The sequence below is a fragment of the Acomys russatus genome, chromosome 18, assembly GCF_903995435.1.
Source record: "Acomys russatus chromosome 18, mAcoRus1.1, whole genome shotgun sequence".
Taxonomy (NCBI): domain Eukaryota; kingdom Metazoa; phylum Chordata; class Mammalia; order Rodentia; family Muridae; genus Acomys; species Acomys russatus.
In genome coordinates, this window is record NC_067154.1 from 6,136,372 (window position 1) to 6,157,917 (window position 21,546).

A 21,546-nucleotide genomic window follows, 5' to 3' on the forward strand; every position below is an offset into this window, starting at 1 on the left:
CAGGCCTCTGGTGGTGAAAATGGGCATCTTGGTGAGTCTGCCTGTCTGGCACGAGAAGGGGAAGTGTCCATCACGTTAGCCAGTCCGTTCCCTCTGCAACCGAAGGCAGTCAGGTCCTAATCCTAATTTGGCGGTGTGCAGCAAAGAAGGCACTGAGTAGAAGCTGTTAATGACCTTCTTATTAATCTAGAAACTGAGAGGGCATTGCCTGAGATAGTGGCTCATGCCTATAAACCTGGCTCTGGCAGGAGGGTCATGAGTTCAAGGCTATTCTGAGCTACATAGAAACCATGAAGATGGAAGAGCATATGGATCTGGGAGAACATTCCAGATCCCAGTCAATAGCAATGTGATTGTAAGCCATTGCACTGGACCCTCAGTTTGCTTATCAGGTAGACGGGATAAAAAAAAAAAAAATGCTTCTCTGAAGGGACTTGTGCAAGCTTGGAGCATTATGTGACATTACACATCAGCCTGTCAGGAGCATGGCTAATGAGAACTTGTCTGCTTTCGTTACAGCATAAAAGACAGGAGTTGGGGAGGGCGGGAAAGGTTCATGGTGCTGACTGCTTTACTGGGTTATTAGGCTGTCCTGAGAGAAGTGGGTGGAGGAATAGGGAACCATTATACCATGGCTGCCTGGGTTGGCCACTTTCCGGAGCATACACGGTTGTCATATGCCCTGGGAGCTCCTGACTTGTTCACACACTTACACACAGATCTATTCCTCACCTGCCGGTGCCTTAGATTTATTCAGGTTCTTGGGCTTCCGTTTTCTGGTTTGAATCCCCTCCTTCCGCATTGCAAGAGGCCTGGGTACCTGGAGGGTTGGAAGCTAAATATATGGCTCTCCATTTTAAACACACACACATACACACACACACACACACACACACAAATGAAGGCTTTCGAAAGAAGGAGCAAATGGATTGTCTTCTGAAGGGAAGACAGGTGAGACCCACAGAATAGGAAGAGAGGAGGGCGTGAGAGAGTATAGGTAGGGCATAGACACAGCAGGGCAGGGCATCCACTCACCCCATGGAGCTTCATGTAGAGGCCGCAGGCATTGCACACAGGCTCACCCTCAGCATTACGGCGCCACAGCGTGGTGGTGGTGGTCTGGCAGTTGGCACAGGAGAGGCCTACCCGGCGGGAAGCGGACTACAACATAGGAAGGAAGTGTTTTTGTGTCTAGCAGTGGTAGGGCAGAATAGTTTCATATGAGCCCTCGGACCAGTCTTAGCACCATTTCTGGGTACCTAGACCACTCATAGAAACAGATGCAGGCTAAACCAGAGAGAGCCTCAGGGTATGGCATGAGTGACCCGGGCACTGTCAACAGAGAAACTCTTCCCCAAGGAGGAGCTCTTGAATCTCAGTGCCTGAGGGTGTTTAGGGTGAGGGATTTGAGGAACCTCAATGAGGAAGCTTCAGAAGCTTCTATTCCCCTCCCCTGTCATACACCAGGGTTGGTATTGGTCAGAGTCAGATGGCATAAACAGGGCACAGACCCAGGCTGCAACTACATTGCCCCAGTGCCAGGATTTCCCAGCCAGGACCCAGATGTACTGCTTTGTCTTCTTGAATTCTGGGTCTTTCTAGGTGAGCAACTGAAAATAAGGTGGCTTCTAGTTTATGTTGGCCTTCAAGACTAAGGGGACTGGAGACTGGGAGGCCTTGATCTGGCTCCCTGTGGCCAGTACCTGGCACCACTCACTTCTCTGAACTTCACTTTCTACCATTGAGTGGTGATGGGGATGGATTAGCTGGGCCAGGATCGGTGGGGTGAGTGCAAGCTCACTCTAAAGGTGTGAGAGGCTCATTTTTTTATTTCTACCTACCCAAACCCTCAGTCCATATCCCTTAATTCCAAAATTTCAAGCTGAGCAAGAGCCTCAAATCCAAGTGCAGGATGGAAGGGAGAAGCTGACTGTTTTCTGGGCTGGTGGGTCTAAGCATAGAGACGCTCTCTTACCAGCCGGCGCTGAGGCTTAATGAGGGGTCGGTTGATGCCATTCATCTTGTGGTAGAGGCCACAGGCATTGCACAGGTAGTGTCCTGTCCCATCTCGCCTCCAGAGTGGGGTGGACATGGCCCCACAATTGACACATTCTCTGCCTTCTGAGAAGTCATCAAACATATCTACTGGGGGAGGACACAAGAGAAAGGACACAGGTAATTATTTCTTTGTTTGGTTTGGAGACCTTTCACCTAGAAGGCAGGGCACGAGGTCTCTCCAGGCGACTCTTTCTTCTTCAGCAGGGACTGCATGGTGAGTGGCTTTTACTGTCCACCATCCAGATACAGCTGGACTGCCTGAGGAAGAGTTGTCAGCTACCCAGGCTAGAGGGGGCATTTTTGAGTCCAGATCTTGCCTCCAGAGTCTTTATAGCACCCATCTACCTAACCTACTCCAACCCCTTTTGTCATTTTCCTTTCCGAAATTACAGCTGTGTCGATGATTTGAACATGAAATGTCCCCACAGGAACACCTGTTCCCCAGCCGGTGGCTCTACTTTGGGAGGCTGTGGAACTTGGTTAGGAGGTGGAGCCTGGCTGACAGCAGTCTCAAGGTTATACTGGGACCTTTATTTTGTTCCCGTTGTCCCTGCTTTCTGGTCTGTTGCACTCTGAGACTTCCACAGTATGTTGTCGGCCCTACCCACTCTCCACAGCATGCTGTCGGCCCTACCCACTCTCCACAACATGCTGTCGGCCCTACGCACTCCACAGTATGCTGTCGGCCCTGTCCACTCTCCACAGTTCGCGGTCGGCCCTATCCACTCTGCCGTGCTTCCTTTGCCACGGTGGACCGAATCCCTATGAAATCATAAGCTAAAATAAGTCTGTCTTCTGTTCAAGTATCCCTAGGTATTGCGGTCATAATAACTGTGAAAGTAAAGACATTGGTATTATAGGAGAATGAGTCCCCAAACATGTGAAGAACATACAGGTCGCTAGCAGTGTTTCGAGCATGTTATTGTATTCTGTCCTTGGTAAGACCTCCTGTGTTAACACATGCTCTTGCCTAGTTGAGGTCAAGCAATATGGCTGAGCTTATCTTGCTTTTCTTCTGTTTGCTTAATGCCTTAAGGTGTTGCCACACTGGAAATGTGTTATAAGCGCCCTCCAGCACGGTGTAATATAGTCACGGAAAAGTGCCCCCAGCTTCCCCCCACCCCCCACTTCCACTCCTGCTGTTCAAGAACTGCTTAATCTCTGTCTAGTTCCTCCTATTTTGTTTTGTAAATACCAGTCTCCCTACGTACATCTGTGAGTTTCTGACTATTACTCCGAATACTATCCCAGGAGAACTTTAGGTCACAGAGACTAGAGTTCTATTTACACTCTTCAATTTGTAGTTCACTCTGTTTCCCGACTTGTGACAGTTAGCTTTGTCAACGGGACACCTGGGACAACTGTCAACTAGAATTACCTCAGAAGAAAGTCTCAGTGAGGGATGGGTTACATGAGATTGGCCATGAGCACGTGTATGGAAGATTGTCTTAATTAAGCTAATCGATGTGCAAAGACCCAGCCCAGTGTAGGCAGCGTCATTCTCTATGCGAGGAACCCCCGAACTGCACAAGAACAGAACAAAGCGGCACAAAGCAAGCGAGCGAGCGAGCAAGCGTGTGAGCATGCATGCATCCATGCCTCTCTGCTCTTAGGGTAACCGTGCCATGAACAATTACCTCAAGCTCCTGCTGCTGTGACTCCCACAAGGATGGCCTGTAACTTGGAATTGCAACCTAAAATAACCCCTTTCTCCCCTCTGTCTCTTTTTGTCAGGATATTTTGCCAAAGCAACAGAAATGAATCTAGGATATTACTTCTAACCGTATGTATGACCTGGTGTTACTCTTTGCTCTGTTTCCCTGTATATGAAGCATACAATAAAGATGCCTACTGTGATCTGTAGTGCTTTAGAGTCCATAAAATGTGTCCGCCCTCCACCAGAAGGCTGTCAGTGTCGTCTTTTATTCACGACCCCTTCCCTTCTCACTGCCTGAGCGAGAGAGGTATGGTTGGTTTTCTCATTCCCTTTAGCCTATGTAAAGCCTGGTTAAAAACTTCCAGAAGTCTCTCTGGCTCACACCATCTAAGTTTTCTGTCTCTAAGCACAGCCACCTTGGTCTCCAGATTGCCCTTGTCCATATACCAAAGGCAATGCTGAGCTCTCCGGGGAGGCCGGCAGGGTTAAAGGTCCGTCACTCCTTCAGGCCTCAGCCCGGGAGTTCACCAGCCCCACTGTTCAGTAACCGACAGTAAGGGAATGTTGGGGAGAAGAGGATAGGGTGCCCTCCCCATAGCTCTGGGTACACAAACAGTCATTTACACCTGCAAACAGGTAGCAGTGTGTCTGTACCAAGCAAACAGTGTACAGGTGTGGGGAGCTGTTTGCTCAGGCCAGGGAGTTAAGGAAAGCGAGCACAGGGAGGCTATTTTTATACCTGTGTCACACTGAAAGCCCTTCATCAAGGTCACCTGCCTCTGGAGGTAACTCTTGTCCGTGGTAGCTTGCTCTCTGCTGGGCCATCAACAGCAGCACTAACACCAGCACCTTGCTTGGGGCCTGTCAGCCTGGCTCTTTTCTCTTAAGCCCTCTACTGAGAGCGGTAGGAAGGCCAGGAGTTCACAGAGCCAATAAATAGCCAGAGGAGCCAAGAGCTAGCCAGCAATGGCAGCCTTTCATTTGCCATGAACACTAGATGGCACTACAGCCTCAAAGTTAAAACTAAGACTGCTGACCGCCTTAACCCGCACCCTGGGATAGAGGATTATGCTCACTGTCCTAGTCCAAACCTCTTGAAATCCTTTGGTTTTGTTTTTCTTTATCTCGGAAGAGATAAAGAAAGATGGAAAAGTATAAAATAAACTCCTTTGTAACCATCAACTGGCTTCCAACAATTTGTGGACAATTTTGTCTTCCCTGTACCTCTCTCCATTCATTTTAACCCATCCTGTACTACAGAAGAAAACCTGAGATCCTGTTATTCCATCAATGTCTCAGTCTGTTTCTCTAACCGAGCATCTCCAACGCTTCCCTTAGAGATGCTCATACAAGGTTTTTTCTCACCGTGGTTCATTTAAGCCCTAGGGTAGAAAACCCTCATGATCCGTCCCTCTTTGTGAGAAGGGAGATCCCGACTTTTCTTCACCCTTGGGATATTACGAGTGGGCATATATCGTCAAAGGAAATTAGCACCATCCACAGATGTGTCCTCTCTGCTGCTCTTACTCTTTCCTGCTCTGAGAATGCAACACATAGGTTGACTTGGGGAGGCCAAGCGACTGCACATCAGAGAACAGGTTGTTATGCATTCTAGCAGCTGTTTTCCTGCCCAGGTAAAGTCACCGGGCATTGACCAATAAGTATTTGTCACCCACAAATATTTACCAAACGCAGATGCCACCAGAGCTAAGAGGGCGCCTTGGTCTCAGAATGCTAATGATCTAGTTTAACAAACTGGCCCTAAAAATCAATAGTGAGTGACAAGGTGACTCATTCCATCTTCAGAACTTTCAACTGGGTGTGAGGTTTGTGGCAGACACCAACCCAGATAGACCTGTCAATGTAACTCACCAACAAAGGTGGGAACTGGGCAGGAAGCAAAGACTGTGGTTCCAGCATACCTGTGTATGTAGTCCACCACAAAATCTTTTTGCCCAACAGGTTCGGTGGAATGTTACACAAAACTTTTATTTTTATTTTTTTAATTTTTAAAATTTTTTTGGTTTTTGAGACAGGGTTTCTCTATGTTATCTTGGCTGTCCTGGACTCATTTTGTAGACCAGGTTGGCCTTGAACTCACTGCGATTTACCTGCCTCTGCCTCCCAAGTGCTGGGATTAAAGGCATGTGCCACCACGCCCGGCTACAAAACTTTTATTTTATTTTATTTTATTTATTTATTTATTTAGGTTTTTTGAGACAGGGTTTCTCTGTGTAGCCTTGACTGTCCTGAACTAGCTTTGTAGACCAGGCTGGCCTCGAACTCACAGCGATCTGCCTTCCTCTGCCTCGCAAAGCATAGGATTAAAGGTGTGCACCACCACTGCCCGGAAAAACTTTTATTTAAAAAAAAAGATTTATTTATTTATGTGTGTGAGTATTCTGTCTATGTGTATGTATGCGTACCATGTGTGTGTCTGGTGCTTGTAAAGGTGAGAAAGCATTGAACCCCCTGGAACTAGAGTTACTGGTGGTTCTGAGCCATCATTTGGGTTCTGGGAACCGAACCCTAGCCCTTTGCAAGAGCAACAAGTACTCTTAAGCAACCAAGCCACCTCACATGGAAACTTTAAATAGTTAATACAAAGAGCACTATAATGGAAATGCTGACCTGCATGCGAACTGTAAGGTGTCCTACAGAGTGACAGCAACAAAGACAGACAGAAAGCAGCTTTGAAGGACTAATTGTGGGGGCATTTGTTCTCATGAGAGCACTGGTCTATAATAACATCATAACTGCTCATTTTAAAAATTCTGATTTTGAAAAAGAAGAAATACAATCCCCAAGCAGCTCTTAATGTCCCCCGGGAGGAGGGGGCAGGGAATCTTATGCTCATGTCTGACACAGAAATAAACTCCCCTTGCTCCCCTGGGCTGAGGAATGGAAAGAGTGCAGCCCATCTCTGCAGCTTTGTACTTACTCTGGGGGAAAATAGGTACTAGGCTGTGAGCCCCAAGTCAGCACCTCTTACTCTTTCACAGGAATGACATGGGGTGTAACTTTCCAGAGGGCAGGTTGAGAGTCCAGTCAAGGCTCCAGCTGGTGACACCCCACCCCTATCCAGTACAGGCCCTGGTCCATCCCACTGGGAGCAGTGGGAATCCAGCCCTGGAGAGTAAGTAGGTCAGCATCCCTCCACTTTGAAAGGACAGTCTCATAATAATAGCTGTAAAGTACTTTGCAAATAAGAGGAAAAACTTACAACAATGGCCGTGGAGTGCTCTGCAAACACCCAGCAAGATAACAATGATGGATTATTGTTCTAAGGTTGGAGAAGAGGGGCAGAGGGAGGAGGAAGACCGGGGACAAAGGAGACAACTAGGGAACAGTTGAGGACACAAAGGACGAGTAGGAAAGCTATGCTTTCTCTGGATAAGGCCATAGGGTTCCCAACTCAAAGTTTGAGGCTGCAGGCTACAAACACTGGAAGCGAAAGTTCACAGTCTAGGAGTTTTCAGAAGTGCTGCTCATGGGAAATGGGGAAATTTTTTCCTAATCCCAAAGATGGGCACCTAACTCCCACTAGCATCCCCTGCCCTACTTTAAGCATTTCTCTTTCAAACATTGTTAACAGGATGGATATTCCCAGACATGGCAAACTACAGACACTCAAGCACCTAGAAGGAAAATGGGGCCCTGACCTCTCTGAGGCTGACGCAACCGAAATCACGGACTCAGTCTACCCCTACCTGTCTATCCATTCTATAGAGCCCAGGACGTCACAGGGAGCAGGACTGAGAGAAGGAGGAGGAGAAGAAAAGGAGAGATAAAGGGAAGGAAGCCAGGTCATGGCCAGTAGCACTCCTCTCAGCACTGTGGAGAGCAGGGTTTGTGCCTTGACCTTTGGGGGAAAATCCCAGGTAGCCGATGCTGCGTTGCCAGTTTGTACTGTGAGGGCCACACAGGCCATCTGCTGTGGTGTAACCTTCCGCCTTTCACCTGAGGTTACAGAGCAGATTCCTTTCTGTACAGCCCATGTTGTTCCTCCACAGCCCATGCTGGAGGAACCCTTGCTCTATGCTTGCCTATCAGCTTGAGAGGGTGTTTTTCTGGACTTCTGCAGCTCAGACTTTCACCCTGTGTCTGTTAAATGCTGACCCGTGTGGCAAGTGCTGAACACACAGGCATGTCAGGAAAAATTAGAGCAAAAATCTCTGTCCAAGAGTGTATTGGCCCAGCTGAGGACACACAGCTCAAAACAAATAATTCTATTAAATGTGGCAGACTGCAGTAAATCTGACCCTTGGTACCCTCTCTCCGTTTCTGCTGTTCTAGATCATCACATCATTTATTCAGAGAGGGGTGGCACAGCACACAGTGATGTCCATGCCCAGGGCTCTCACGGCTAGAGAAAGGGCCAGAAGAGGAAGAAAATTCAAAAATAAAAATCTTTGTGGGAAAATCCAGATGCAGGCCAAGCTGTGTACAAGGGACCCTTCCCCAGGACTGGGGAGGGGGAGGTCTTCAGGAGCGAAGTGTGTAGCTTTACTCAAATGTCCTAGGCTGAACCCCAGTATCACACGCACCCAAAGTTCAGCACATTGGGCCTGGACTTCCTGACAGGCCCTGATCCATCCGTCTGTCTGGCTGGCGCCTGGGTCTGGAGCACAAGAGACAAACAAGCCCTGGGGTTTTTCTGGCAGCCGCTGAGCTAGCCCCAGCTCTCTGGGCTTCATCAGGCCACAACAGAAGCCCATGACAGGAGGCTGGCTGGCTGGGAGGGCCACAGCTCCCATGGTACTCAGATGGGATTAAAGCACCTATTTTAGAAACTAGGGGACTGTGGAACAGAAGTGGTTCCAGAGCCAGGCCTTGGGGTGGACGCTGTGAAGGCCTCCCTGGCCTCTGGCTCCTGTGCTGAGAAGCATAGGGCCAATCACCATGTGGGACAAGCCTCAGGCCTGTGGGAACTCTAAATGTGACTTGGGTCCTGAAACATCATATACAGGCAAGGACGTTCTGAAAGGGAGGGAGGGAGGCGGGAAGGAGGGGGCAGGGAAGGAGGGAAGGGAGAAAAGGAAGGAAAAAAAGAGGGGAGGCAAGACGGAGTTAGAGTGGAAAAATTGAAGAATAAATGATTAAAGAAAGTCTCTTCAGTTCATTGCTAAGAGGCACAGTCCTGCCACTTCAGCATCTGAGGCAGGAATAAGGACCTGTCTTTCCTTAGAAAGTCCCACAGTCTCAACTACCTGTTCCTGCTCCTACCTGGCCTGTCACTGTGGGTCAGGGTTAGAGGTCAGCCCAGGGCAGGGAGCAACTGAGGGAAGGCCCTTGGGTTGGTTGATAGCTGTGGCTTAGAAAACAGGAATCTTCTGCCGCTACCTACTGACCTTGTAGCTTTTCTGCCTGGCCCAACACTCTCTACCCAGAGTCTGTATCTGGTTGTTGTTCGAAACTCAGCCTCAACAAGATGTGTTAACAGCAGGACTGAGAGAAGTCCAGGACCCAAGTGCGCTGTCTTCCCAGCCTCGTCTGGGTCTCCGAAGCTTTCAGAGGGAGATTTCGTGTCATTGTCGTGCAGAGTGCCCACTAGAAGAATGCTCCCTAGCCTCATCACCATCAGGAATATGGCAAGAACAGGCTTCCCTGTTTGGAGAGCAGGATGCACTACAAAGCTTCAGGAGAATACTTGTGCTTAGCAACAAGTTGGCCCTGGCTGGATGCCTGTGCTCTGCGAAGCTGGGCCCGTGCTGGACACAGGAAGCGCCATCATATCAAAAGCTACAACTTCCTTGGTCCTCGCAAGGACATCCCAGATAAGGCTATCAAAGACTGCTAAGAATATGTTTCACAAAATCCTACCACGGTTGTATTTCTCAGGAGTGGTGACGCCCCAGAGCCCTCAGGCTCAGCTACACCCACAGAGTCCTGATGAGTGAGCAAGCAAAAGGCTTCCTGGACTCTGCCCAAAGGTGCTCTCTCTTCCATTGACCTGGCCATCTGACAGCTGTGCAGCTCCTGGCTCCCTCCCACAGGTGGGCTCAGGTCAGATGGCAAGGCTCCTGGAGAGTACCTCCATGAAGGAGGTTCTAAAACCAGCAAGTGAAGTGCATGCATTTTCATGAGTCTTGAGAGAAAATCGAGGTCCAGAGAAGACAGGTGACCTGAGGGTGAGTGCCACTCCCATGAAGGTCAGTGACCTAATTGTGCCCTCTCCCACACCATACTGCTATCCTCTGGGTCACTCCACCTGCAGTGCTTGGCACACACAACATGAGCTCAATGTACACTGACACATGGACCTCCAAAAATATCTGAACTTCCAAGTGTCACATGGGGTAGAAGAGTCCCCATGCCACACTTGGTACTGGCCTGAGAGAGTTATTTATGCAGCACCAAGGGGTTGCAAGAACACACCTGTATGCACATGTATATGAAATGTGTGTGCATGTGTAACTGTGTATTATGGATATATGTCTGTGCAAAAAAATACCACATTGCACTAACCACCGCTCCAATAATTCACTGGAGTAGTCTCCAAAGGGAGAAATGTTTATTTTAAATATTTTCACAGCAAAATACTGGAAATGATCCAACCACTCAGCGATCGGGAGCAAGCAAGAAAAACAAGTTTCAGTCAAGAAATAAAAAAAAAAAATTGGACTAGATTAAAAATAATTTATATTAGAAATATTAAGATTTCCTTCTTCATCTGGTGGTGGCAGCACATGCCTTTAATCCTAGCACTTGGGAGGCAGAGACAGGTGGATTTCTGAGTTCAAAGGCAGCCAGGTCTACAGAGTGAGTCCAGGACAGCTAAGACTACACTAAGAAACCCTGTCTCAAAAAAAAAAAAAAAAAAAAAAATCATTCCTCAAACATGATTTAAAGTAATTAAGTATGCAAACAATTAAATTCAATTAAACAATTAAAGCAATTAAATTAATCTTGTTAGCATGTGAAGGATGGGAGTTGTCTACTTTTCTGTCTTTAATTCCTTGGATATTTACATCTCAAAATAGATGAAAAGATCCAGTTGTGGTACACACCTGTAATTCCAGCACTTAGGAGGTGGAGGCAGGAGGATTAGGCAGTCAAGGTTACCCAAAGCTATATCTCAACTGAATCATCCTAAGACACATGAGACTGTCTCAAAAGCAGGGGCCAGTGCTGAGGCTCAGCTGGTAAAGTCACTTACTGACAAGCCTGATGAGCTGAGTTTGGTCCCTGGAAGCCACAGGATAGGAGAGGACGGATTCCTGAAAGCTGTCCTCTGACCTTTACAGGAGTGCCATGGCGTGCCCATGGAGGGGCTCGCAGAAAAGAAGTAAGTGGGAAAATAAACACCTCCCATCAAATACTTCTCCTCAGGACCAGGATTCTCCTATCGAGAGCCATAACCTCATCTGGCTCAAGTGTCCACCATGGTGTTGTGTTTTCTGCAGAGGAAAAGGGAAAGAAAGCTCTCCCTACAGGGCACAGTCCCAGCAGGTGTGAGAATGACATATAGCTCATCAAAGGATGCTGCAAACCATGCTGTGGACGAAGGCCAGCACTGGACCAGTCTCTCCCAATCACTGTGTGCCTGTGGCTCTTCCCAGCATCCTCCCAGCCCACCTTTTTTACGTTGCCCTGGGGAGGGGGTAGGAAACTGAGCATCAAGGGCATAATGAGCGGTGTGACAGGAAGCCTGGCACAGGCCAAGGATGTGGCCACTTGGTAATACCATACCCTGGGAATAAGTGTCATGTGAAATCTGATCCAACTATGCAATGTCTTGATATGTGTGCTGGGAGCATGCGGACCCTTGTGTAGATTCTGGCTTGTGAGGAGCGGATGCAGCCTCTGCATGGACCCCATTGCTGGCAGCTCTGCTTGGCATCTCAAGCACTGTTACACATGTGGACATGATCCTGGCTCCTTGACTTTCCTAGGAAGCCTGAGACAGGACTTTCCCAGGAGAGGAGGCTTCAGTAAGGCCACTGTGACTATTAGCCTCTGTGCCCCTGTCCAGAGTACCGCAGGCTGGCAGTCTAGACGGAAACACTGAGCAAATTGCCAGGGTCGCTCCCCTGGGGGCGAGACAATGGGTCTTTCGGGAAAGCCTTTTCCTTCCAGGCTTGCAGCCACTGTCAGAAGGAAAACAACTTCCTCTCTCGGACAGAATGGCAGCAGCCAGCCAGCCAGAGGGGAGATTTATGGAGATATAATGTGACCTCTTTATTGCCCTGAATGCTAGGGAGGTGTTTCGGTGGAGATTTACGCCTTTTCGAAGGGGAGGGGAACCAGAGTGCAGAAATTTACCCATCAAGTCTGTTTTCCCCCTGTCGGGGGTTGGGGGGGGGAGTGTGTGGGGGAGGGGCCTGTTTCTCAGGGATTACTTAATCAAAGCAAGGTTAAGCCTTGATTGGCTTCACTTAACATCTTCTCCTCCTGCTAATCTACTAAGTTACCCTGAAATGCTACAAGCTTTCTGCATGAAATACAGAGTCTGGTGTGAGCTGGCAGGATTCTGTTCAGTTCTGAGAATGGCTAGAGGAAAACAAAACAACTATGTTCTTCTCTGTAGGGTGAGGGGATTGGAGCCTCTTCTGGCAGTTGACCCTGGGCAGTCAGTTGATGCTTTGCTTGTCTAGGCATGGAATCTGTTTGTTTTGTTTTTTAAATAAAAGAGGCAAAATACCCACACACATAAAATAAATAATAGATAGATAAGGTTCTTATTCTCTAATTTAGAAAAAATTATTCAGATTAGTAGTGCTGTCTGCACATTACTCTTTTGGGAGTGAGGTGAGGTTTTTGTTTTTGCTGTTGTTTTGTTTTGTGTTGTTTTGTTTCTAAGCTATGTGTTTGTAGCAATGCCTCAAGCAAGCATCCCTTGTGCATATTTCTTTATAGGAGAAAATGTATTTTTTTAATCATAATGGACTTGTTATAGCCATGCTCAGAAGCATTTGCATAAATGACTTATGTTTAGTTTTGGTGCTGGTCAGAAATGCATCAGTCAGCTATCATTGGCTTATGCGGTAACAAACATCCCCCAAATCTCCATAGAGCTTACAATGAGCTTACAATAGTAAGAACTTTTTTCTGTTCACATTACATGTCAGCTTCAAGTTAGTCATATTCTGATATGTATGTGTGCTTCATTCTGGGATCTTAATTTTTAATTATTTTCTTATTTATTGGGAGTGTGTATAAAAGTCAGAGAGCAATTTTCAGGAGTTGGTTCTTTCCCTCCACCAGGTAGGATCTGGGAATCCGACTCAGTGTCAGGCTTGGCAGCAAGTCCCTTTGCCTGCTGAGCTGGCTATCTTGCTGGCTCAATTGCTGGCATTTAGACTGAAGGTGATCATACCTTCCATGTGGCAGAGTATGAAATAATGACAGAATAAAAGCCATCTGCTAGACGGCTGCAGGGTGGCGACTTCATGGTAAGTCCCGTTCCCAAGCCCGTATCTTCAGGGTGATTGAAGAGAGAGGGGCACACAGATCTTAAGAGACTGCATAACACACACACACACACACACACACACACACACACACACACACACACACACATTCTTCTATAGCTCACTTTCTTCCTGAAGGTGTGTGACATTTTCCACATCTGAGCAAATCAGCTTCATTCTTCTAAACCTACGTTTTAGATTCACTTTATGAGTGAGTTTTGCCTGCATGTGTGGCTGTGCAGTACATGCATGCAGTGCCTGTGATGGTCAGAAGAGGGCATCAGGTCCCCTGGAACTGGAGTTACTGCAGGATGTGAGCCACCTTGAGGATGCTGGGAACGGAACCCTGCTCCACTGAAAGAGCAGTCAAGTGTTCTTAACCACTGAGCCATCTGTCCAACTTCACTCTTTTAAGAGGACTTACTCGTTTTTACACTATAAAGGTACATAACATTTGCGTTTGGTTTCCCAGTCCTTACAGCTTCCCGGCTGTTCCTCATGCTGGACAGGAAGCCACGCTAATGCCAATCTTTCTGTGCTCACCTCCCCAGACCTAACCCCTTGGCTGGCTTCCAACAAGTAATTTTTCACTTCTACTCACAACACTGCTGTAATGAACATCGCTGTGTGTGTTTCTGCGCCAGGACCTCTTTAGTTTGTTTTGATTTCTGATAAGGAAGGTTCCCTTTTCTTAAAAGTCTTTGTTTTAAAAGTTATCTTGGCTATTCTCATGCAATAACTCTCCCATGGAGAGTCTATAATCAACTTGACAAGTTGCATTTGAGAAACCCTATTGGGCTGTTTCCTGGGACTGCATTAAGTCTATAGATTTGTTTGGGGAGGGGAGTGGAATAGGAAATGTTCGTGTGCGCCCAGGATTAGGGTGTCTGTCCCACTGAGTGTTCTTGTACGCCTTTCCACAGGTTTTATGGGCGTCCCCCAGGCCGATCTTGTTTACCAAGCTGATAATCTTTCATCTAAGAAACTTAATTTCATTTCCAAACTCATTTATTTGTTTCATTAACAGGGAAACCAACACCTGGCTGGAGGTCTGAAACAGGCTCTCAGCTTTTCCTTCAGTGTGGCCTGGATTTTCACTACATTTGGTAGAAAATCCCAACACGGAGTCAGGAGCTTCACTGTAACCTCACTGGTGGTGAAAATTCTACTTTACTTGGTTTTTGTCTATTATCTATCTTCTTTTTATTTATACTTGATGGACCGGTCTTGAGAGAGGAAGGGGAGAGGGCGTGACCATTACCCTGGCATCTTCCTGGAAGGCCCTGTGTGTACCTCATGTTTCAAATACAACTCACTCCGATTCTGTCACCTGCTCTTCCTCTTCAATCCACTACATGTCCCCATGGGCTCAAATGGCAGTCTGTCACTTTTATCTTAAGTCACCTATTTTTGTCCTTGCTTTGGGATATCAGTTAGATCCTCATCACTGGGATAAAATGTCTGAAAGAAACAAGTGAAGGAGGAACCATTTATTTTGTCTTACTGTTTGAGAGCATATTGCCCATCATAGGAGAGGGCATGGAGGCATGGGAGAGGGCATTTGTGGTGGCAGGAGTTCATGGCAGTTGTTTCTTACATGGTGCAGTAGACAGAATGGATTTACCTTGCCTTTGCCTGTTTTCCTTTTTATTTGGCCCAAGACCCCATTCATGGGATAGTACAACTCACATTCAGTGTGGGCTTTTCCTCCTTAATCAGCCTTTCTGGAGAAGCATTCACAGGCATTCTCACAGGTGTGTTACAGCGCCGTGAAGGTTTCTTTTCTTTTTCAAATAGTGTTACTTTTATTTTTAAACATTGTTTAATTATGTCTCTGTTTCTGCGTCTCTGTCTTGCTCTTTCTGTGTGTGTGTGTGTGTGTGTGTGTGTGTGTGTGTGTGTGTGTGTGTATGTGTCTGTCTGTCTGTCTGTCTGTCCATGATCATGTGGGTGCAGGTACCCTTGGAAGTCAGAAGCGTCCAGATCCCCCTGGAGTTGGGAGTTAAATTTGGGTCCTCTAGAAAAGCAGTATATATACTCTGAGCTATCTCTTAGCCTCCCCTAGGCATATCTTAATCCAGTCAAACTGGCAATCAAAATGAACAGTCACTCTTTTCTCCCAAACTGTATTTTGGTGCTAAGCTAGATCCTAAGTATACAGATATTAAATACACTTTACACTTCCGTTGGATTTATTTCCCTTCCCCTTTATTTGTTTTAGCCTCAGAATTCTTCAGCCCAGCAAACATCTAAAATTAAATACAAAGCAAATGGAGTGAAACCTCCTTGCAATGCTATTGGGCGAGGGGGTGCAGAGAACCCACCCAGCTCAGCAACTCCATACTCTTTGAGGTCAGCCCTCCCACCCCCGCCTCATGTTGTCCTACTGGGGCAGTTTGATGATAAAAAGCCCTTAAGCTCAATCCATCCTTTTACATCCTAGCAAAGGTATAGATTGGTTACAGCTGCAGAAGAGCAATTACAGCGGCTGGGGGACAAAGGGGCTCATGCAGGCTAGGCAAGTGCTTCTCAGCTGAGCCACGCTCCTAGCCCTCAATCCCGTGTTATAGATGTGAAAACTGGAGGACACTGCAAAGAGTGAAAGCAGGAGGAGTCATTCTCCAAACTGGCTCCCTACTCCAAAGACTCATTTTTTTTCATCTTCTAAATAGTAAAAAAGCTGGAAAACCCAGGAAGGAATCTAAGCAAAAGTCCTGAAAATGAAGACAGAGGGCTTGACAGCAGGGCTCCCCCTCCATGCACATGGCTGGTTACACTCTCCATGTGGCCAGCTCTCCCCTTCTTCTCCTCACCACCATCCCTGTCCAGGGAAAGGCTCTCCATTATTAATGCCGTTTCTGGAGGTGTGTTTACACAGGGCAGGAAACTTAATATCAACATTCCCCGAAGGAAAGTGTCTTGTCACTTCTGTGAGGCGCTTGCAGGCAGGCAGAGCTCTCCTCCAAAATCAACAGGCACTTACACGCTTTAAACAGAGTCTGACGGGGCGTTTGTGTCTCCAGAGGATCTCAGAGTGCCTCGGCCCTTTGTTATGACGAGGCTGAAAGGCAGGCACGGTTACATACAACTCCCTCCTCTCGGTGGGACCTGGATGCCACTCAGCATGAGGAAGATGGGAAAGAGTGGCCTTGGGCCTCGGCGATGAGAAATGACAAAGTGTGGGCCCAAACACAATCCAGGGAACGTGGCAGTGGACTGGCAGGCTGTGAGGATTTCAGGTGGCACCCTCTGAAACCTAAATGGGCGCTAAGTATGTTTTTCAAGGTATAACTTGGGTTTGAGGCTTCCTGCCTGTCAGCATATGTCCCTGCACACCCTACCGCCACCTCAGCCACCGTCTCCTCTTTCCTCTTGATTCCTCCCTGCTGTCCTGGGAGTCCCCTTCTGTTAGGAAGGTTTCAAATGGAGGCAATGGGCAGCAATGACCAGCACATGGCCAACTGCCTCCTGGACATCTTCACCTGGCAGCCCCCGTGCCCTGGCCTCAAATGCACCTCTTCCAAAATTCTGCTCATATTCCCAGTGCCCAGTTGCCCTTGAGACGTGTCATGGGAATCCTGCGTGACCCCCAACTTCTTAGCCTCATGTTAGCTCTGTTCACAAGACCTCACAGCTCCCTCAACCTTCTCCCTCTCTTCCTCGCTTCCTGGAAAACAGATTATGAATAAAAGCATGCTTACCTCAAGACCTCTGCTCCTAAGGGCCCCTTTACAAGGATGGCCCTCTAGAGGCGTGCAGTCTCAGCAAGACTGCACACGTGGCACCAATGTGAAACGGAGGGAGTTTGTCAGCTTTAGGCTGAATTCTTGAATTCATTCATGAATGAACATTTACCTGGACATTACCAGGTGACTAGGTTGCAGACAAAACAAAGTCTCTTACTCTAGAGACACCTTTAGTGCAGTGAAACACCAAATAAGAAGACAGCAGCAGGATGGAGAAGAAGCTTAACTCGTTAAGAGTGTTTGCCTGTGATGCACAAAGCCAAGGGTTCAAACCCCCAGCACTGCAGTAACTGGGCGTGGTGATACATGCCCATAATCCCAGGAGGAGGCAAGAGGATCAGAAGTGCAAGGTCATCCTCTGTACAAAGCATGCTTGTTCAAGGCTACCCAGGGCTCCATAAGACCCTGTCTCAAAAACAACAAAAAACAAACCAGGAAACCAGCCAAACCCAGTAGCACGAAGTACAGAGAGGCAGAGCACAGGCCATGTATTAAGTATTGAAGATTCTGTATCACACACACACACACACACACACACACACACACACACACACACGCACGCACTCCTGTGTACATTTTCCAATGTACTGCTTTTGTCTCACCTGCCCTGCATTCATAAAGGCCGAGCTTCTTCTGTCTGATTTTTAAAGCCCTCTTTACCTAGCACCACCATGGCTACTTTGCTACTCCTGGAGGGGAGAGGGAGAATGCCCAAGACACGTGTGGAGATACCCATAATACTCAGGTAGGCTGTCCATGGAGGGTGGGAGGTGGGTGTGGCTGCCTGTGAGCAGCTCATGCTTACAAAGGACCTCAAAGGCAAGAGCTGGGGGCAAGTCCAAAGTTAAAGGGTACAACCCAGATGTGGAGCATTTGCCTGGCACACGCGAGACTCTGGATCCCGTCTCTAGCACTACAAAGGGAAACTAAATTAAAAAAAAAGTGCAAGTAAAGGCAAGAATTAACTGAAGCAGGCATGGTGGTAGTGGTGGTGGTGGTGGGCTCCCCCAGAAGATGTGCTCATAACATTGAATCTGTGGGTGCTAATGAGCACTTACTGCCTTATTTGTCAAGAATAGGATTCTGGAGCCCATAAAATGGCTCATCAGAGAAAAGGCGCTTCCACCCAGCCTGAGGACCTGAACCTACATGGTAGAAGGAAAGACCAGAGTCCTGCACGTTGTCCTAGCTTCCACGCATGTACTGTGGCCCACTGCCCGCCCACCCCCCCCCCCTCCCGCCACCACATACAATAAATAAGCATTAAGAACTTTTAAATGAGGCTTTTTGTATAAATATGAGAATTCATGAAAGATGCAAAATGATGCAGATGCTGTGGGAAATGGGTTGGTCCTCAGAGCCACGTGGAACTGCCACATGAGCCAGCAACACAACTTCTGCTGCAGGCACCAAAGAAGCAGAAGCAAGGGCTTGAATAGACTGCACACTCATGTAGAAGTAGGAGCATTGCTTACAGCATCCGGGAGATAGAAGCGTTCCGTGAGCCCATTAAGGGATGGCTGGATACACAAAATGTGGCCTCTACACACAAAGGTGTAGAATGCAGCCTTTGTTGGACAACCACCCTACAAGTAGCTAAACAGGCTCTGACTGGTTTCCGGTACCTCCTCAGAGGAGAGAACCTTGGTGTCTCAAGAAATTGATCAACTTCAGGTTTTGGAGGAAAACATTCATCAGAGAAGCTTGGAAGTTTGTGTGGCATGATGCAGAAAAGCATTAAATTTTGTCAAATGACCCAGAAGCCAATTTGAACAAGTTCCCATTGGCAAAGATGCTATAATCTGGACAACAATCAGGGCATATGATCAAGACACACCAGAGATGTCTAAAGGGGAAAATTAAGAATTCCAGTTTTTTTTTTTTTAATTTAATAAATAATCTCTGAAGGATGCTAGGGTAGGGAATTTATTGCTTTGTACATTTAAAAGTAAAGTACTCATTTATTCTGCCTCTCCCTGCCAAGCTAAACTCCAGGCAGCCAAATATTAAGTAAGCTAAAAATGCGTTTTTTAAAAAATGATTTATTTATTTTGTGTATCTGCATGTACACCTGCATGCCAGAAGAAGGCATTAGATTATATAATAGGTGATTATGAGCCCCCATGTGGTTGCTGGGAATTGAACTCAGAACCTCTGGAAGAGCAGACAGTGCTCTTAACCACTGAACCCCAGCCCCCATAAATGTGGTGTTGTTTTTTTTTTTAATGAAGAATTTCAGGTAACAAATGAGGAAGGGATGACAGCATTAAAAGAATACCATTTGCAGCAGGGACTGATCAGGCCTGCAATCTCATCTGCTCAGGAGGCTGAGACAGGAGGATCCAAGTTTAAAACATACCTGGGCTATGCAATACCCTCAAGGTCAGCCTGAGTAGTTTAATGAGACTTGAAATCAAAATTATAGTGATGTGCTGGGGCAGGATAGTGTTGGCTCGAGTCTTTAATCTCAACCTTTGGAGGCAGGCGGATCTCTGTGAGTTGGAAGCCAGCCGGGTCTACACAACGAGTTCTAGGACATCTAGGGTAACACAGAGAAACCCTGTGTCAAACAAACTAACATTACAATGAGGTGTTTTGCAGAGACCTTCAGAATAAGACAGGAAGGCAGAATAACCAGAGTCCTTCAGCTTCACCGTAAGCCTTCCAGGACACAGGAACTTTGGTAAATGCGCCCCACAGTGTCCACTAATACTTGTACAAATACAGGTCAAAGCTGTTGGTACAGACCTGTCATATCCCAGCTACCTGGGAAGCAGAGGCAGGAGGATTGCGATTCCCAGAACTGTCTGAGCTACCAAATAACATCAAGGCTGCCCATTTGGCCTGCAGGATTCTGCAGGCCCCTTCTCCAGCAAGCCTGGCCTCTACTTCCTGTGCAGAGACAGGCGGAGACATTGCATGGGCTCCTGCATAATAGAGATTTCCCTTTTATCGCTCTTAGATTTGCTTACTTTCTGTTTCTCCCTTGCCTGCTGTGAGTTGCTGACACTTAACCAGCGTGCACTAACTCAACTTAGAGGCCTTCTTGCTCATGTTTCTGTCTTCAGAGCCTAGCTGTGAGGCTCACAGAGAGTCTTGGCTTGGTGGCCTAGGAAGAAAGGATGTGTCTGGCACCCGCTCTATGAGTCTCTGGAGCTCCCTAGGACCTCCAATAGTGAATAGGTTTATTAATAAATCAAAACAACAACACGTCAACACTAAGGTCACCACCCACGGCTTCTCCAAGCTGATTTCACATTTTAATGGGTCTACGTCTCAATATGTGTAAGAAAAAAACAGGATCACAGCATCTAGTTGGTTTATGAGTCAGGAAGCCATGGAAACCTCTTGACTCTGTAATGCACACCTGCTGCCGTGGAAGTCAATGTTGTGGTACCTACGGTCTGCACACACACGGTCCATCTGAGTTAGTCACAGGAGGTGCGTTGTATTTTTAAAAGGCTCCCTTGGAGCTAGAGAGATAAGTCAGAGGTTAAGAGCACAGTATAGCTCTTGCAAGGACCCATATCAGGTGGCTCACAAACCCCTGTAACTCCACCTTCAGGTGATCAACACCCTCTCTTGGACACTGGGGGTACCCACTGACATGCGTGCACGTGCTCATGTGTGTGTGTGTGTGTGTGTGTGTGTGCTATTAAAAATTGAATTAAATTCCCGGCATATTCAGATAATAAATTTATTCCTTCTCAAGTCTCTGAGGGAGTTGAAGACCAGGTAACTTAGCTTCATAATGAATCTTAATTGTTTAGGGGTTAAGATGTCTTTAGGTCTAGATAGGTGTTCTAAGTTGATAATGACAATATGTGATGGAGATTGACTTACATTCAGAAATTTAGACGCACCAAGATAGGAGAAAATGTCTTCTTCAAGGCTGTCAAATACAAGTAGCCAAAACACTAAGAATGTAACATTTATCTAATTCCTGATTGTGTCATGGTTCTTCTTGCTATAGGTAATCTTTTGTATGTGTAATAATATAAATGTATATGTAAAAAAAGAAAATAATAAAATAAAAAAGCAAAGACAAAAATAAATAAAAAAAATAAAAGAATTTAAATGTGAAAATAAAAAAAGATTGAATTAAATATTAAAAAGTCTTCCAAGGGCTCTAAGGCAGCTCCTTGCACCATTTCTTTGCCTGGCTTCCTCATTTACAATGCGGACAGGCATGCAAGCCAAGAGAAGCTTTGTAAGCTGCTCAAAGTCACCCAGCAGGAAAACAAGAGGTCCGACCCACAGACATACAGATCCACGACACTGGACCATGAGCCCATGAGCTGTCACCTCCATGTAGCTGCTGGGCTCCTGGAATCCACCATGGCTCACATTTCACTGCCAGGGGAGCCTCATAAATCAACACATCCTACAAGAAGGGACTTCGTTTCAAAGGGGCCAATTAAGAATCTACACATAAGCTAAGAGGATAGCTGGACTAGACAATGTGGTTAGCAGGCTCCAGGCCCAGCATCTGGTCCCCAGCACAAAAATATGTGATAATAAATAATAAATAATGCAAGTCTGCTTTAACTTTGTATTGCCTAGCCCGCCCTCAGATTCTGTCAGAGGGAAAACAGTCTCTTTACACAAATGTTCTTGTATTTGGTGGCTCTTACAGCCAGCGCTTGGGAGCAATTCTCTAATTTTGCTTTAC

At 46.9% G+C, this 21,546-nt stretch overlaps 1 protein-coding gene across 2 annotated transcripts in view; it reads right to left on the reverse strand.

Annotated features, from left to right (window-relative positions):
* Positions 1-21,546, reverse strand: part of Gata4 (GATA binding protein 4) — a 34,301-nt gene that overhangs the window by 2,288 nt on the left and 10,467 nt on the right. Inside the window, exons 2-4 of one of the 2 annotated variants that reach the window (XM_051160677.1) lie at positions 1,976-2,142; positions 1,036-1,161; positions 733-820 (exon numbers count right to left, since the gene is read on the reverse strand). In XM_051160677.1, coding sequence (XP_051016634.1) covers positions 733-820; positions 1,036-1,161; positions 1,976-2,142 — 381 coding nt within the window. Of the gene's footprint in view, positions 1-732; positions 821-1,035; positions 1,162-1,975; positions 2,146-21,546 lie in introns of both variants that reach the window. The other variant, XM_051160676.1, reaches the window with a different exon arrangement.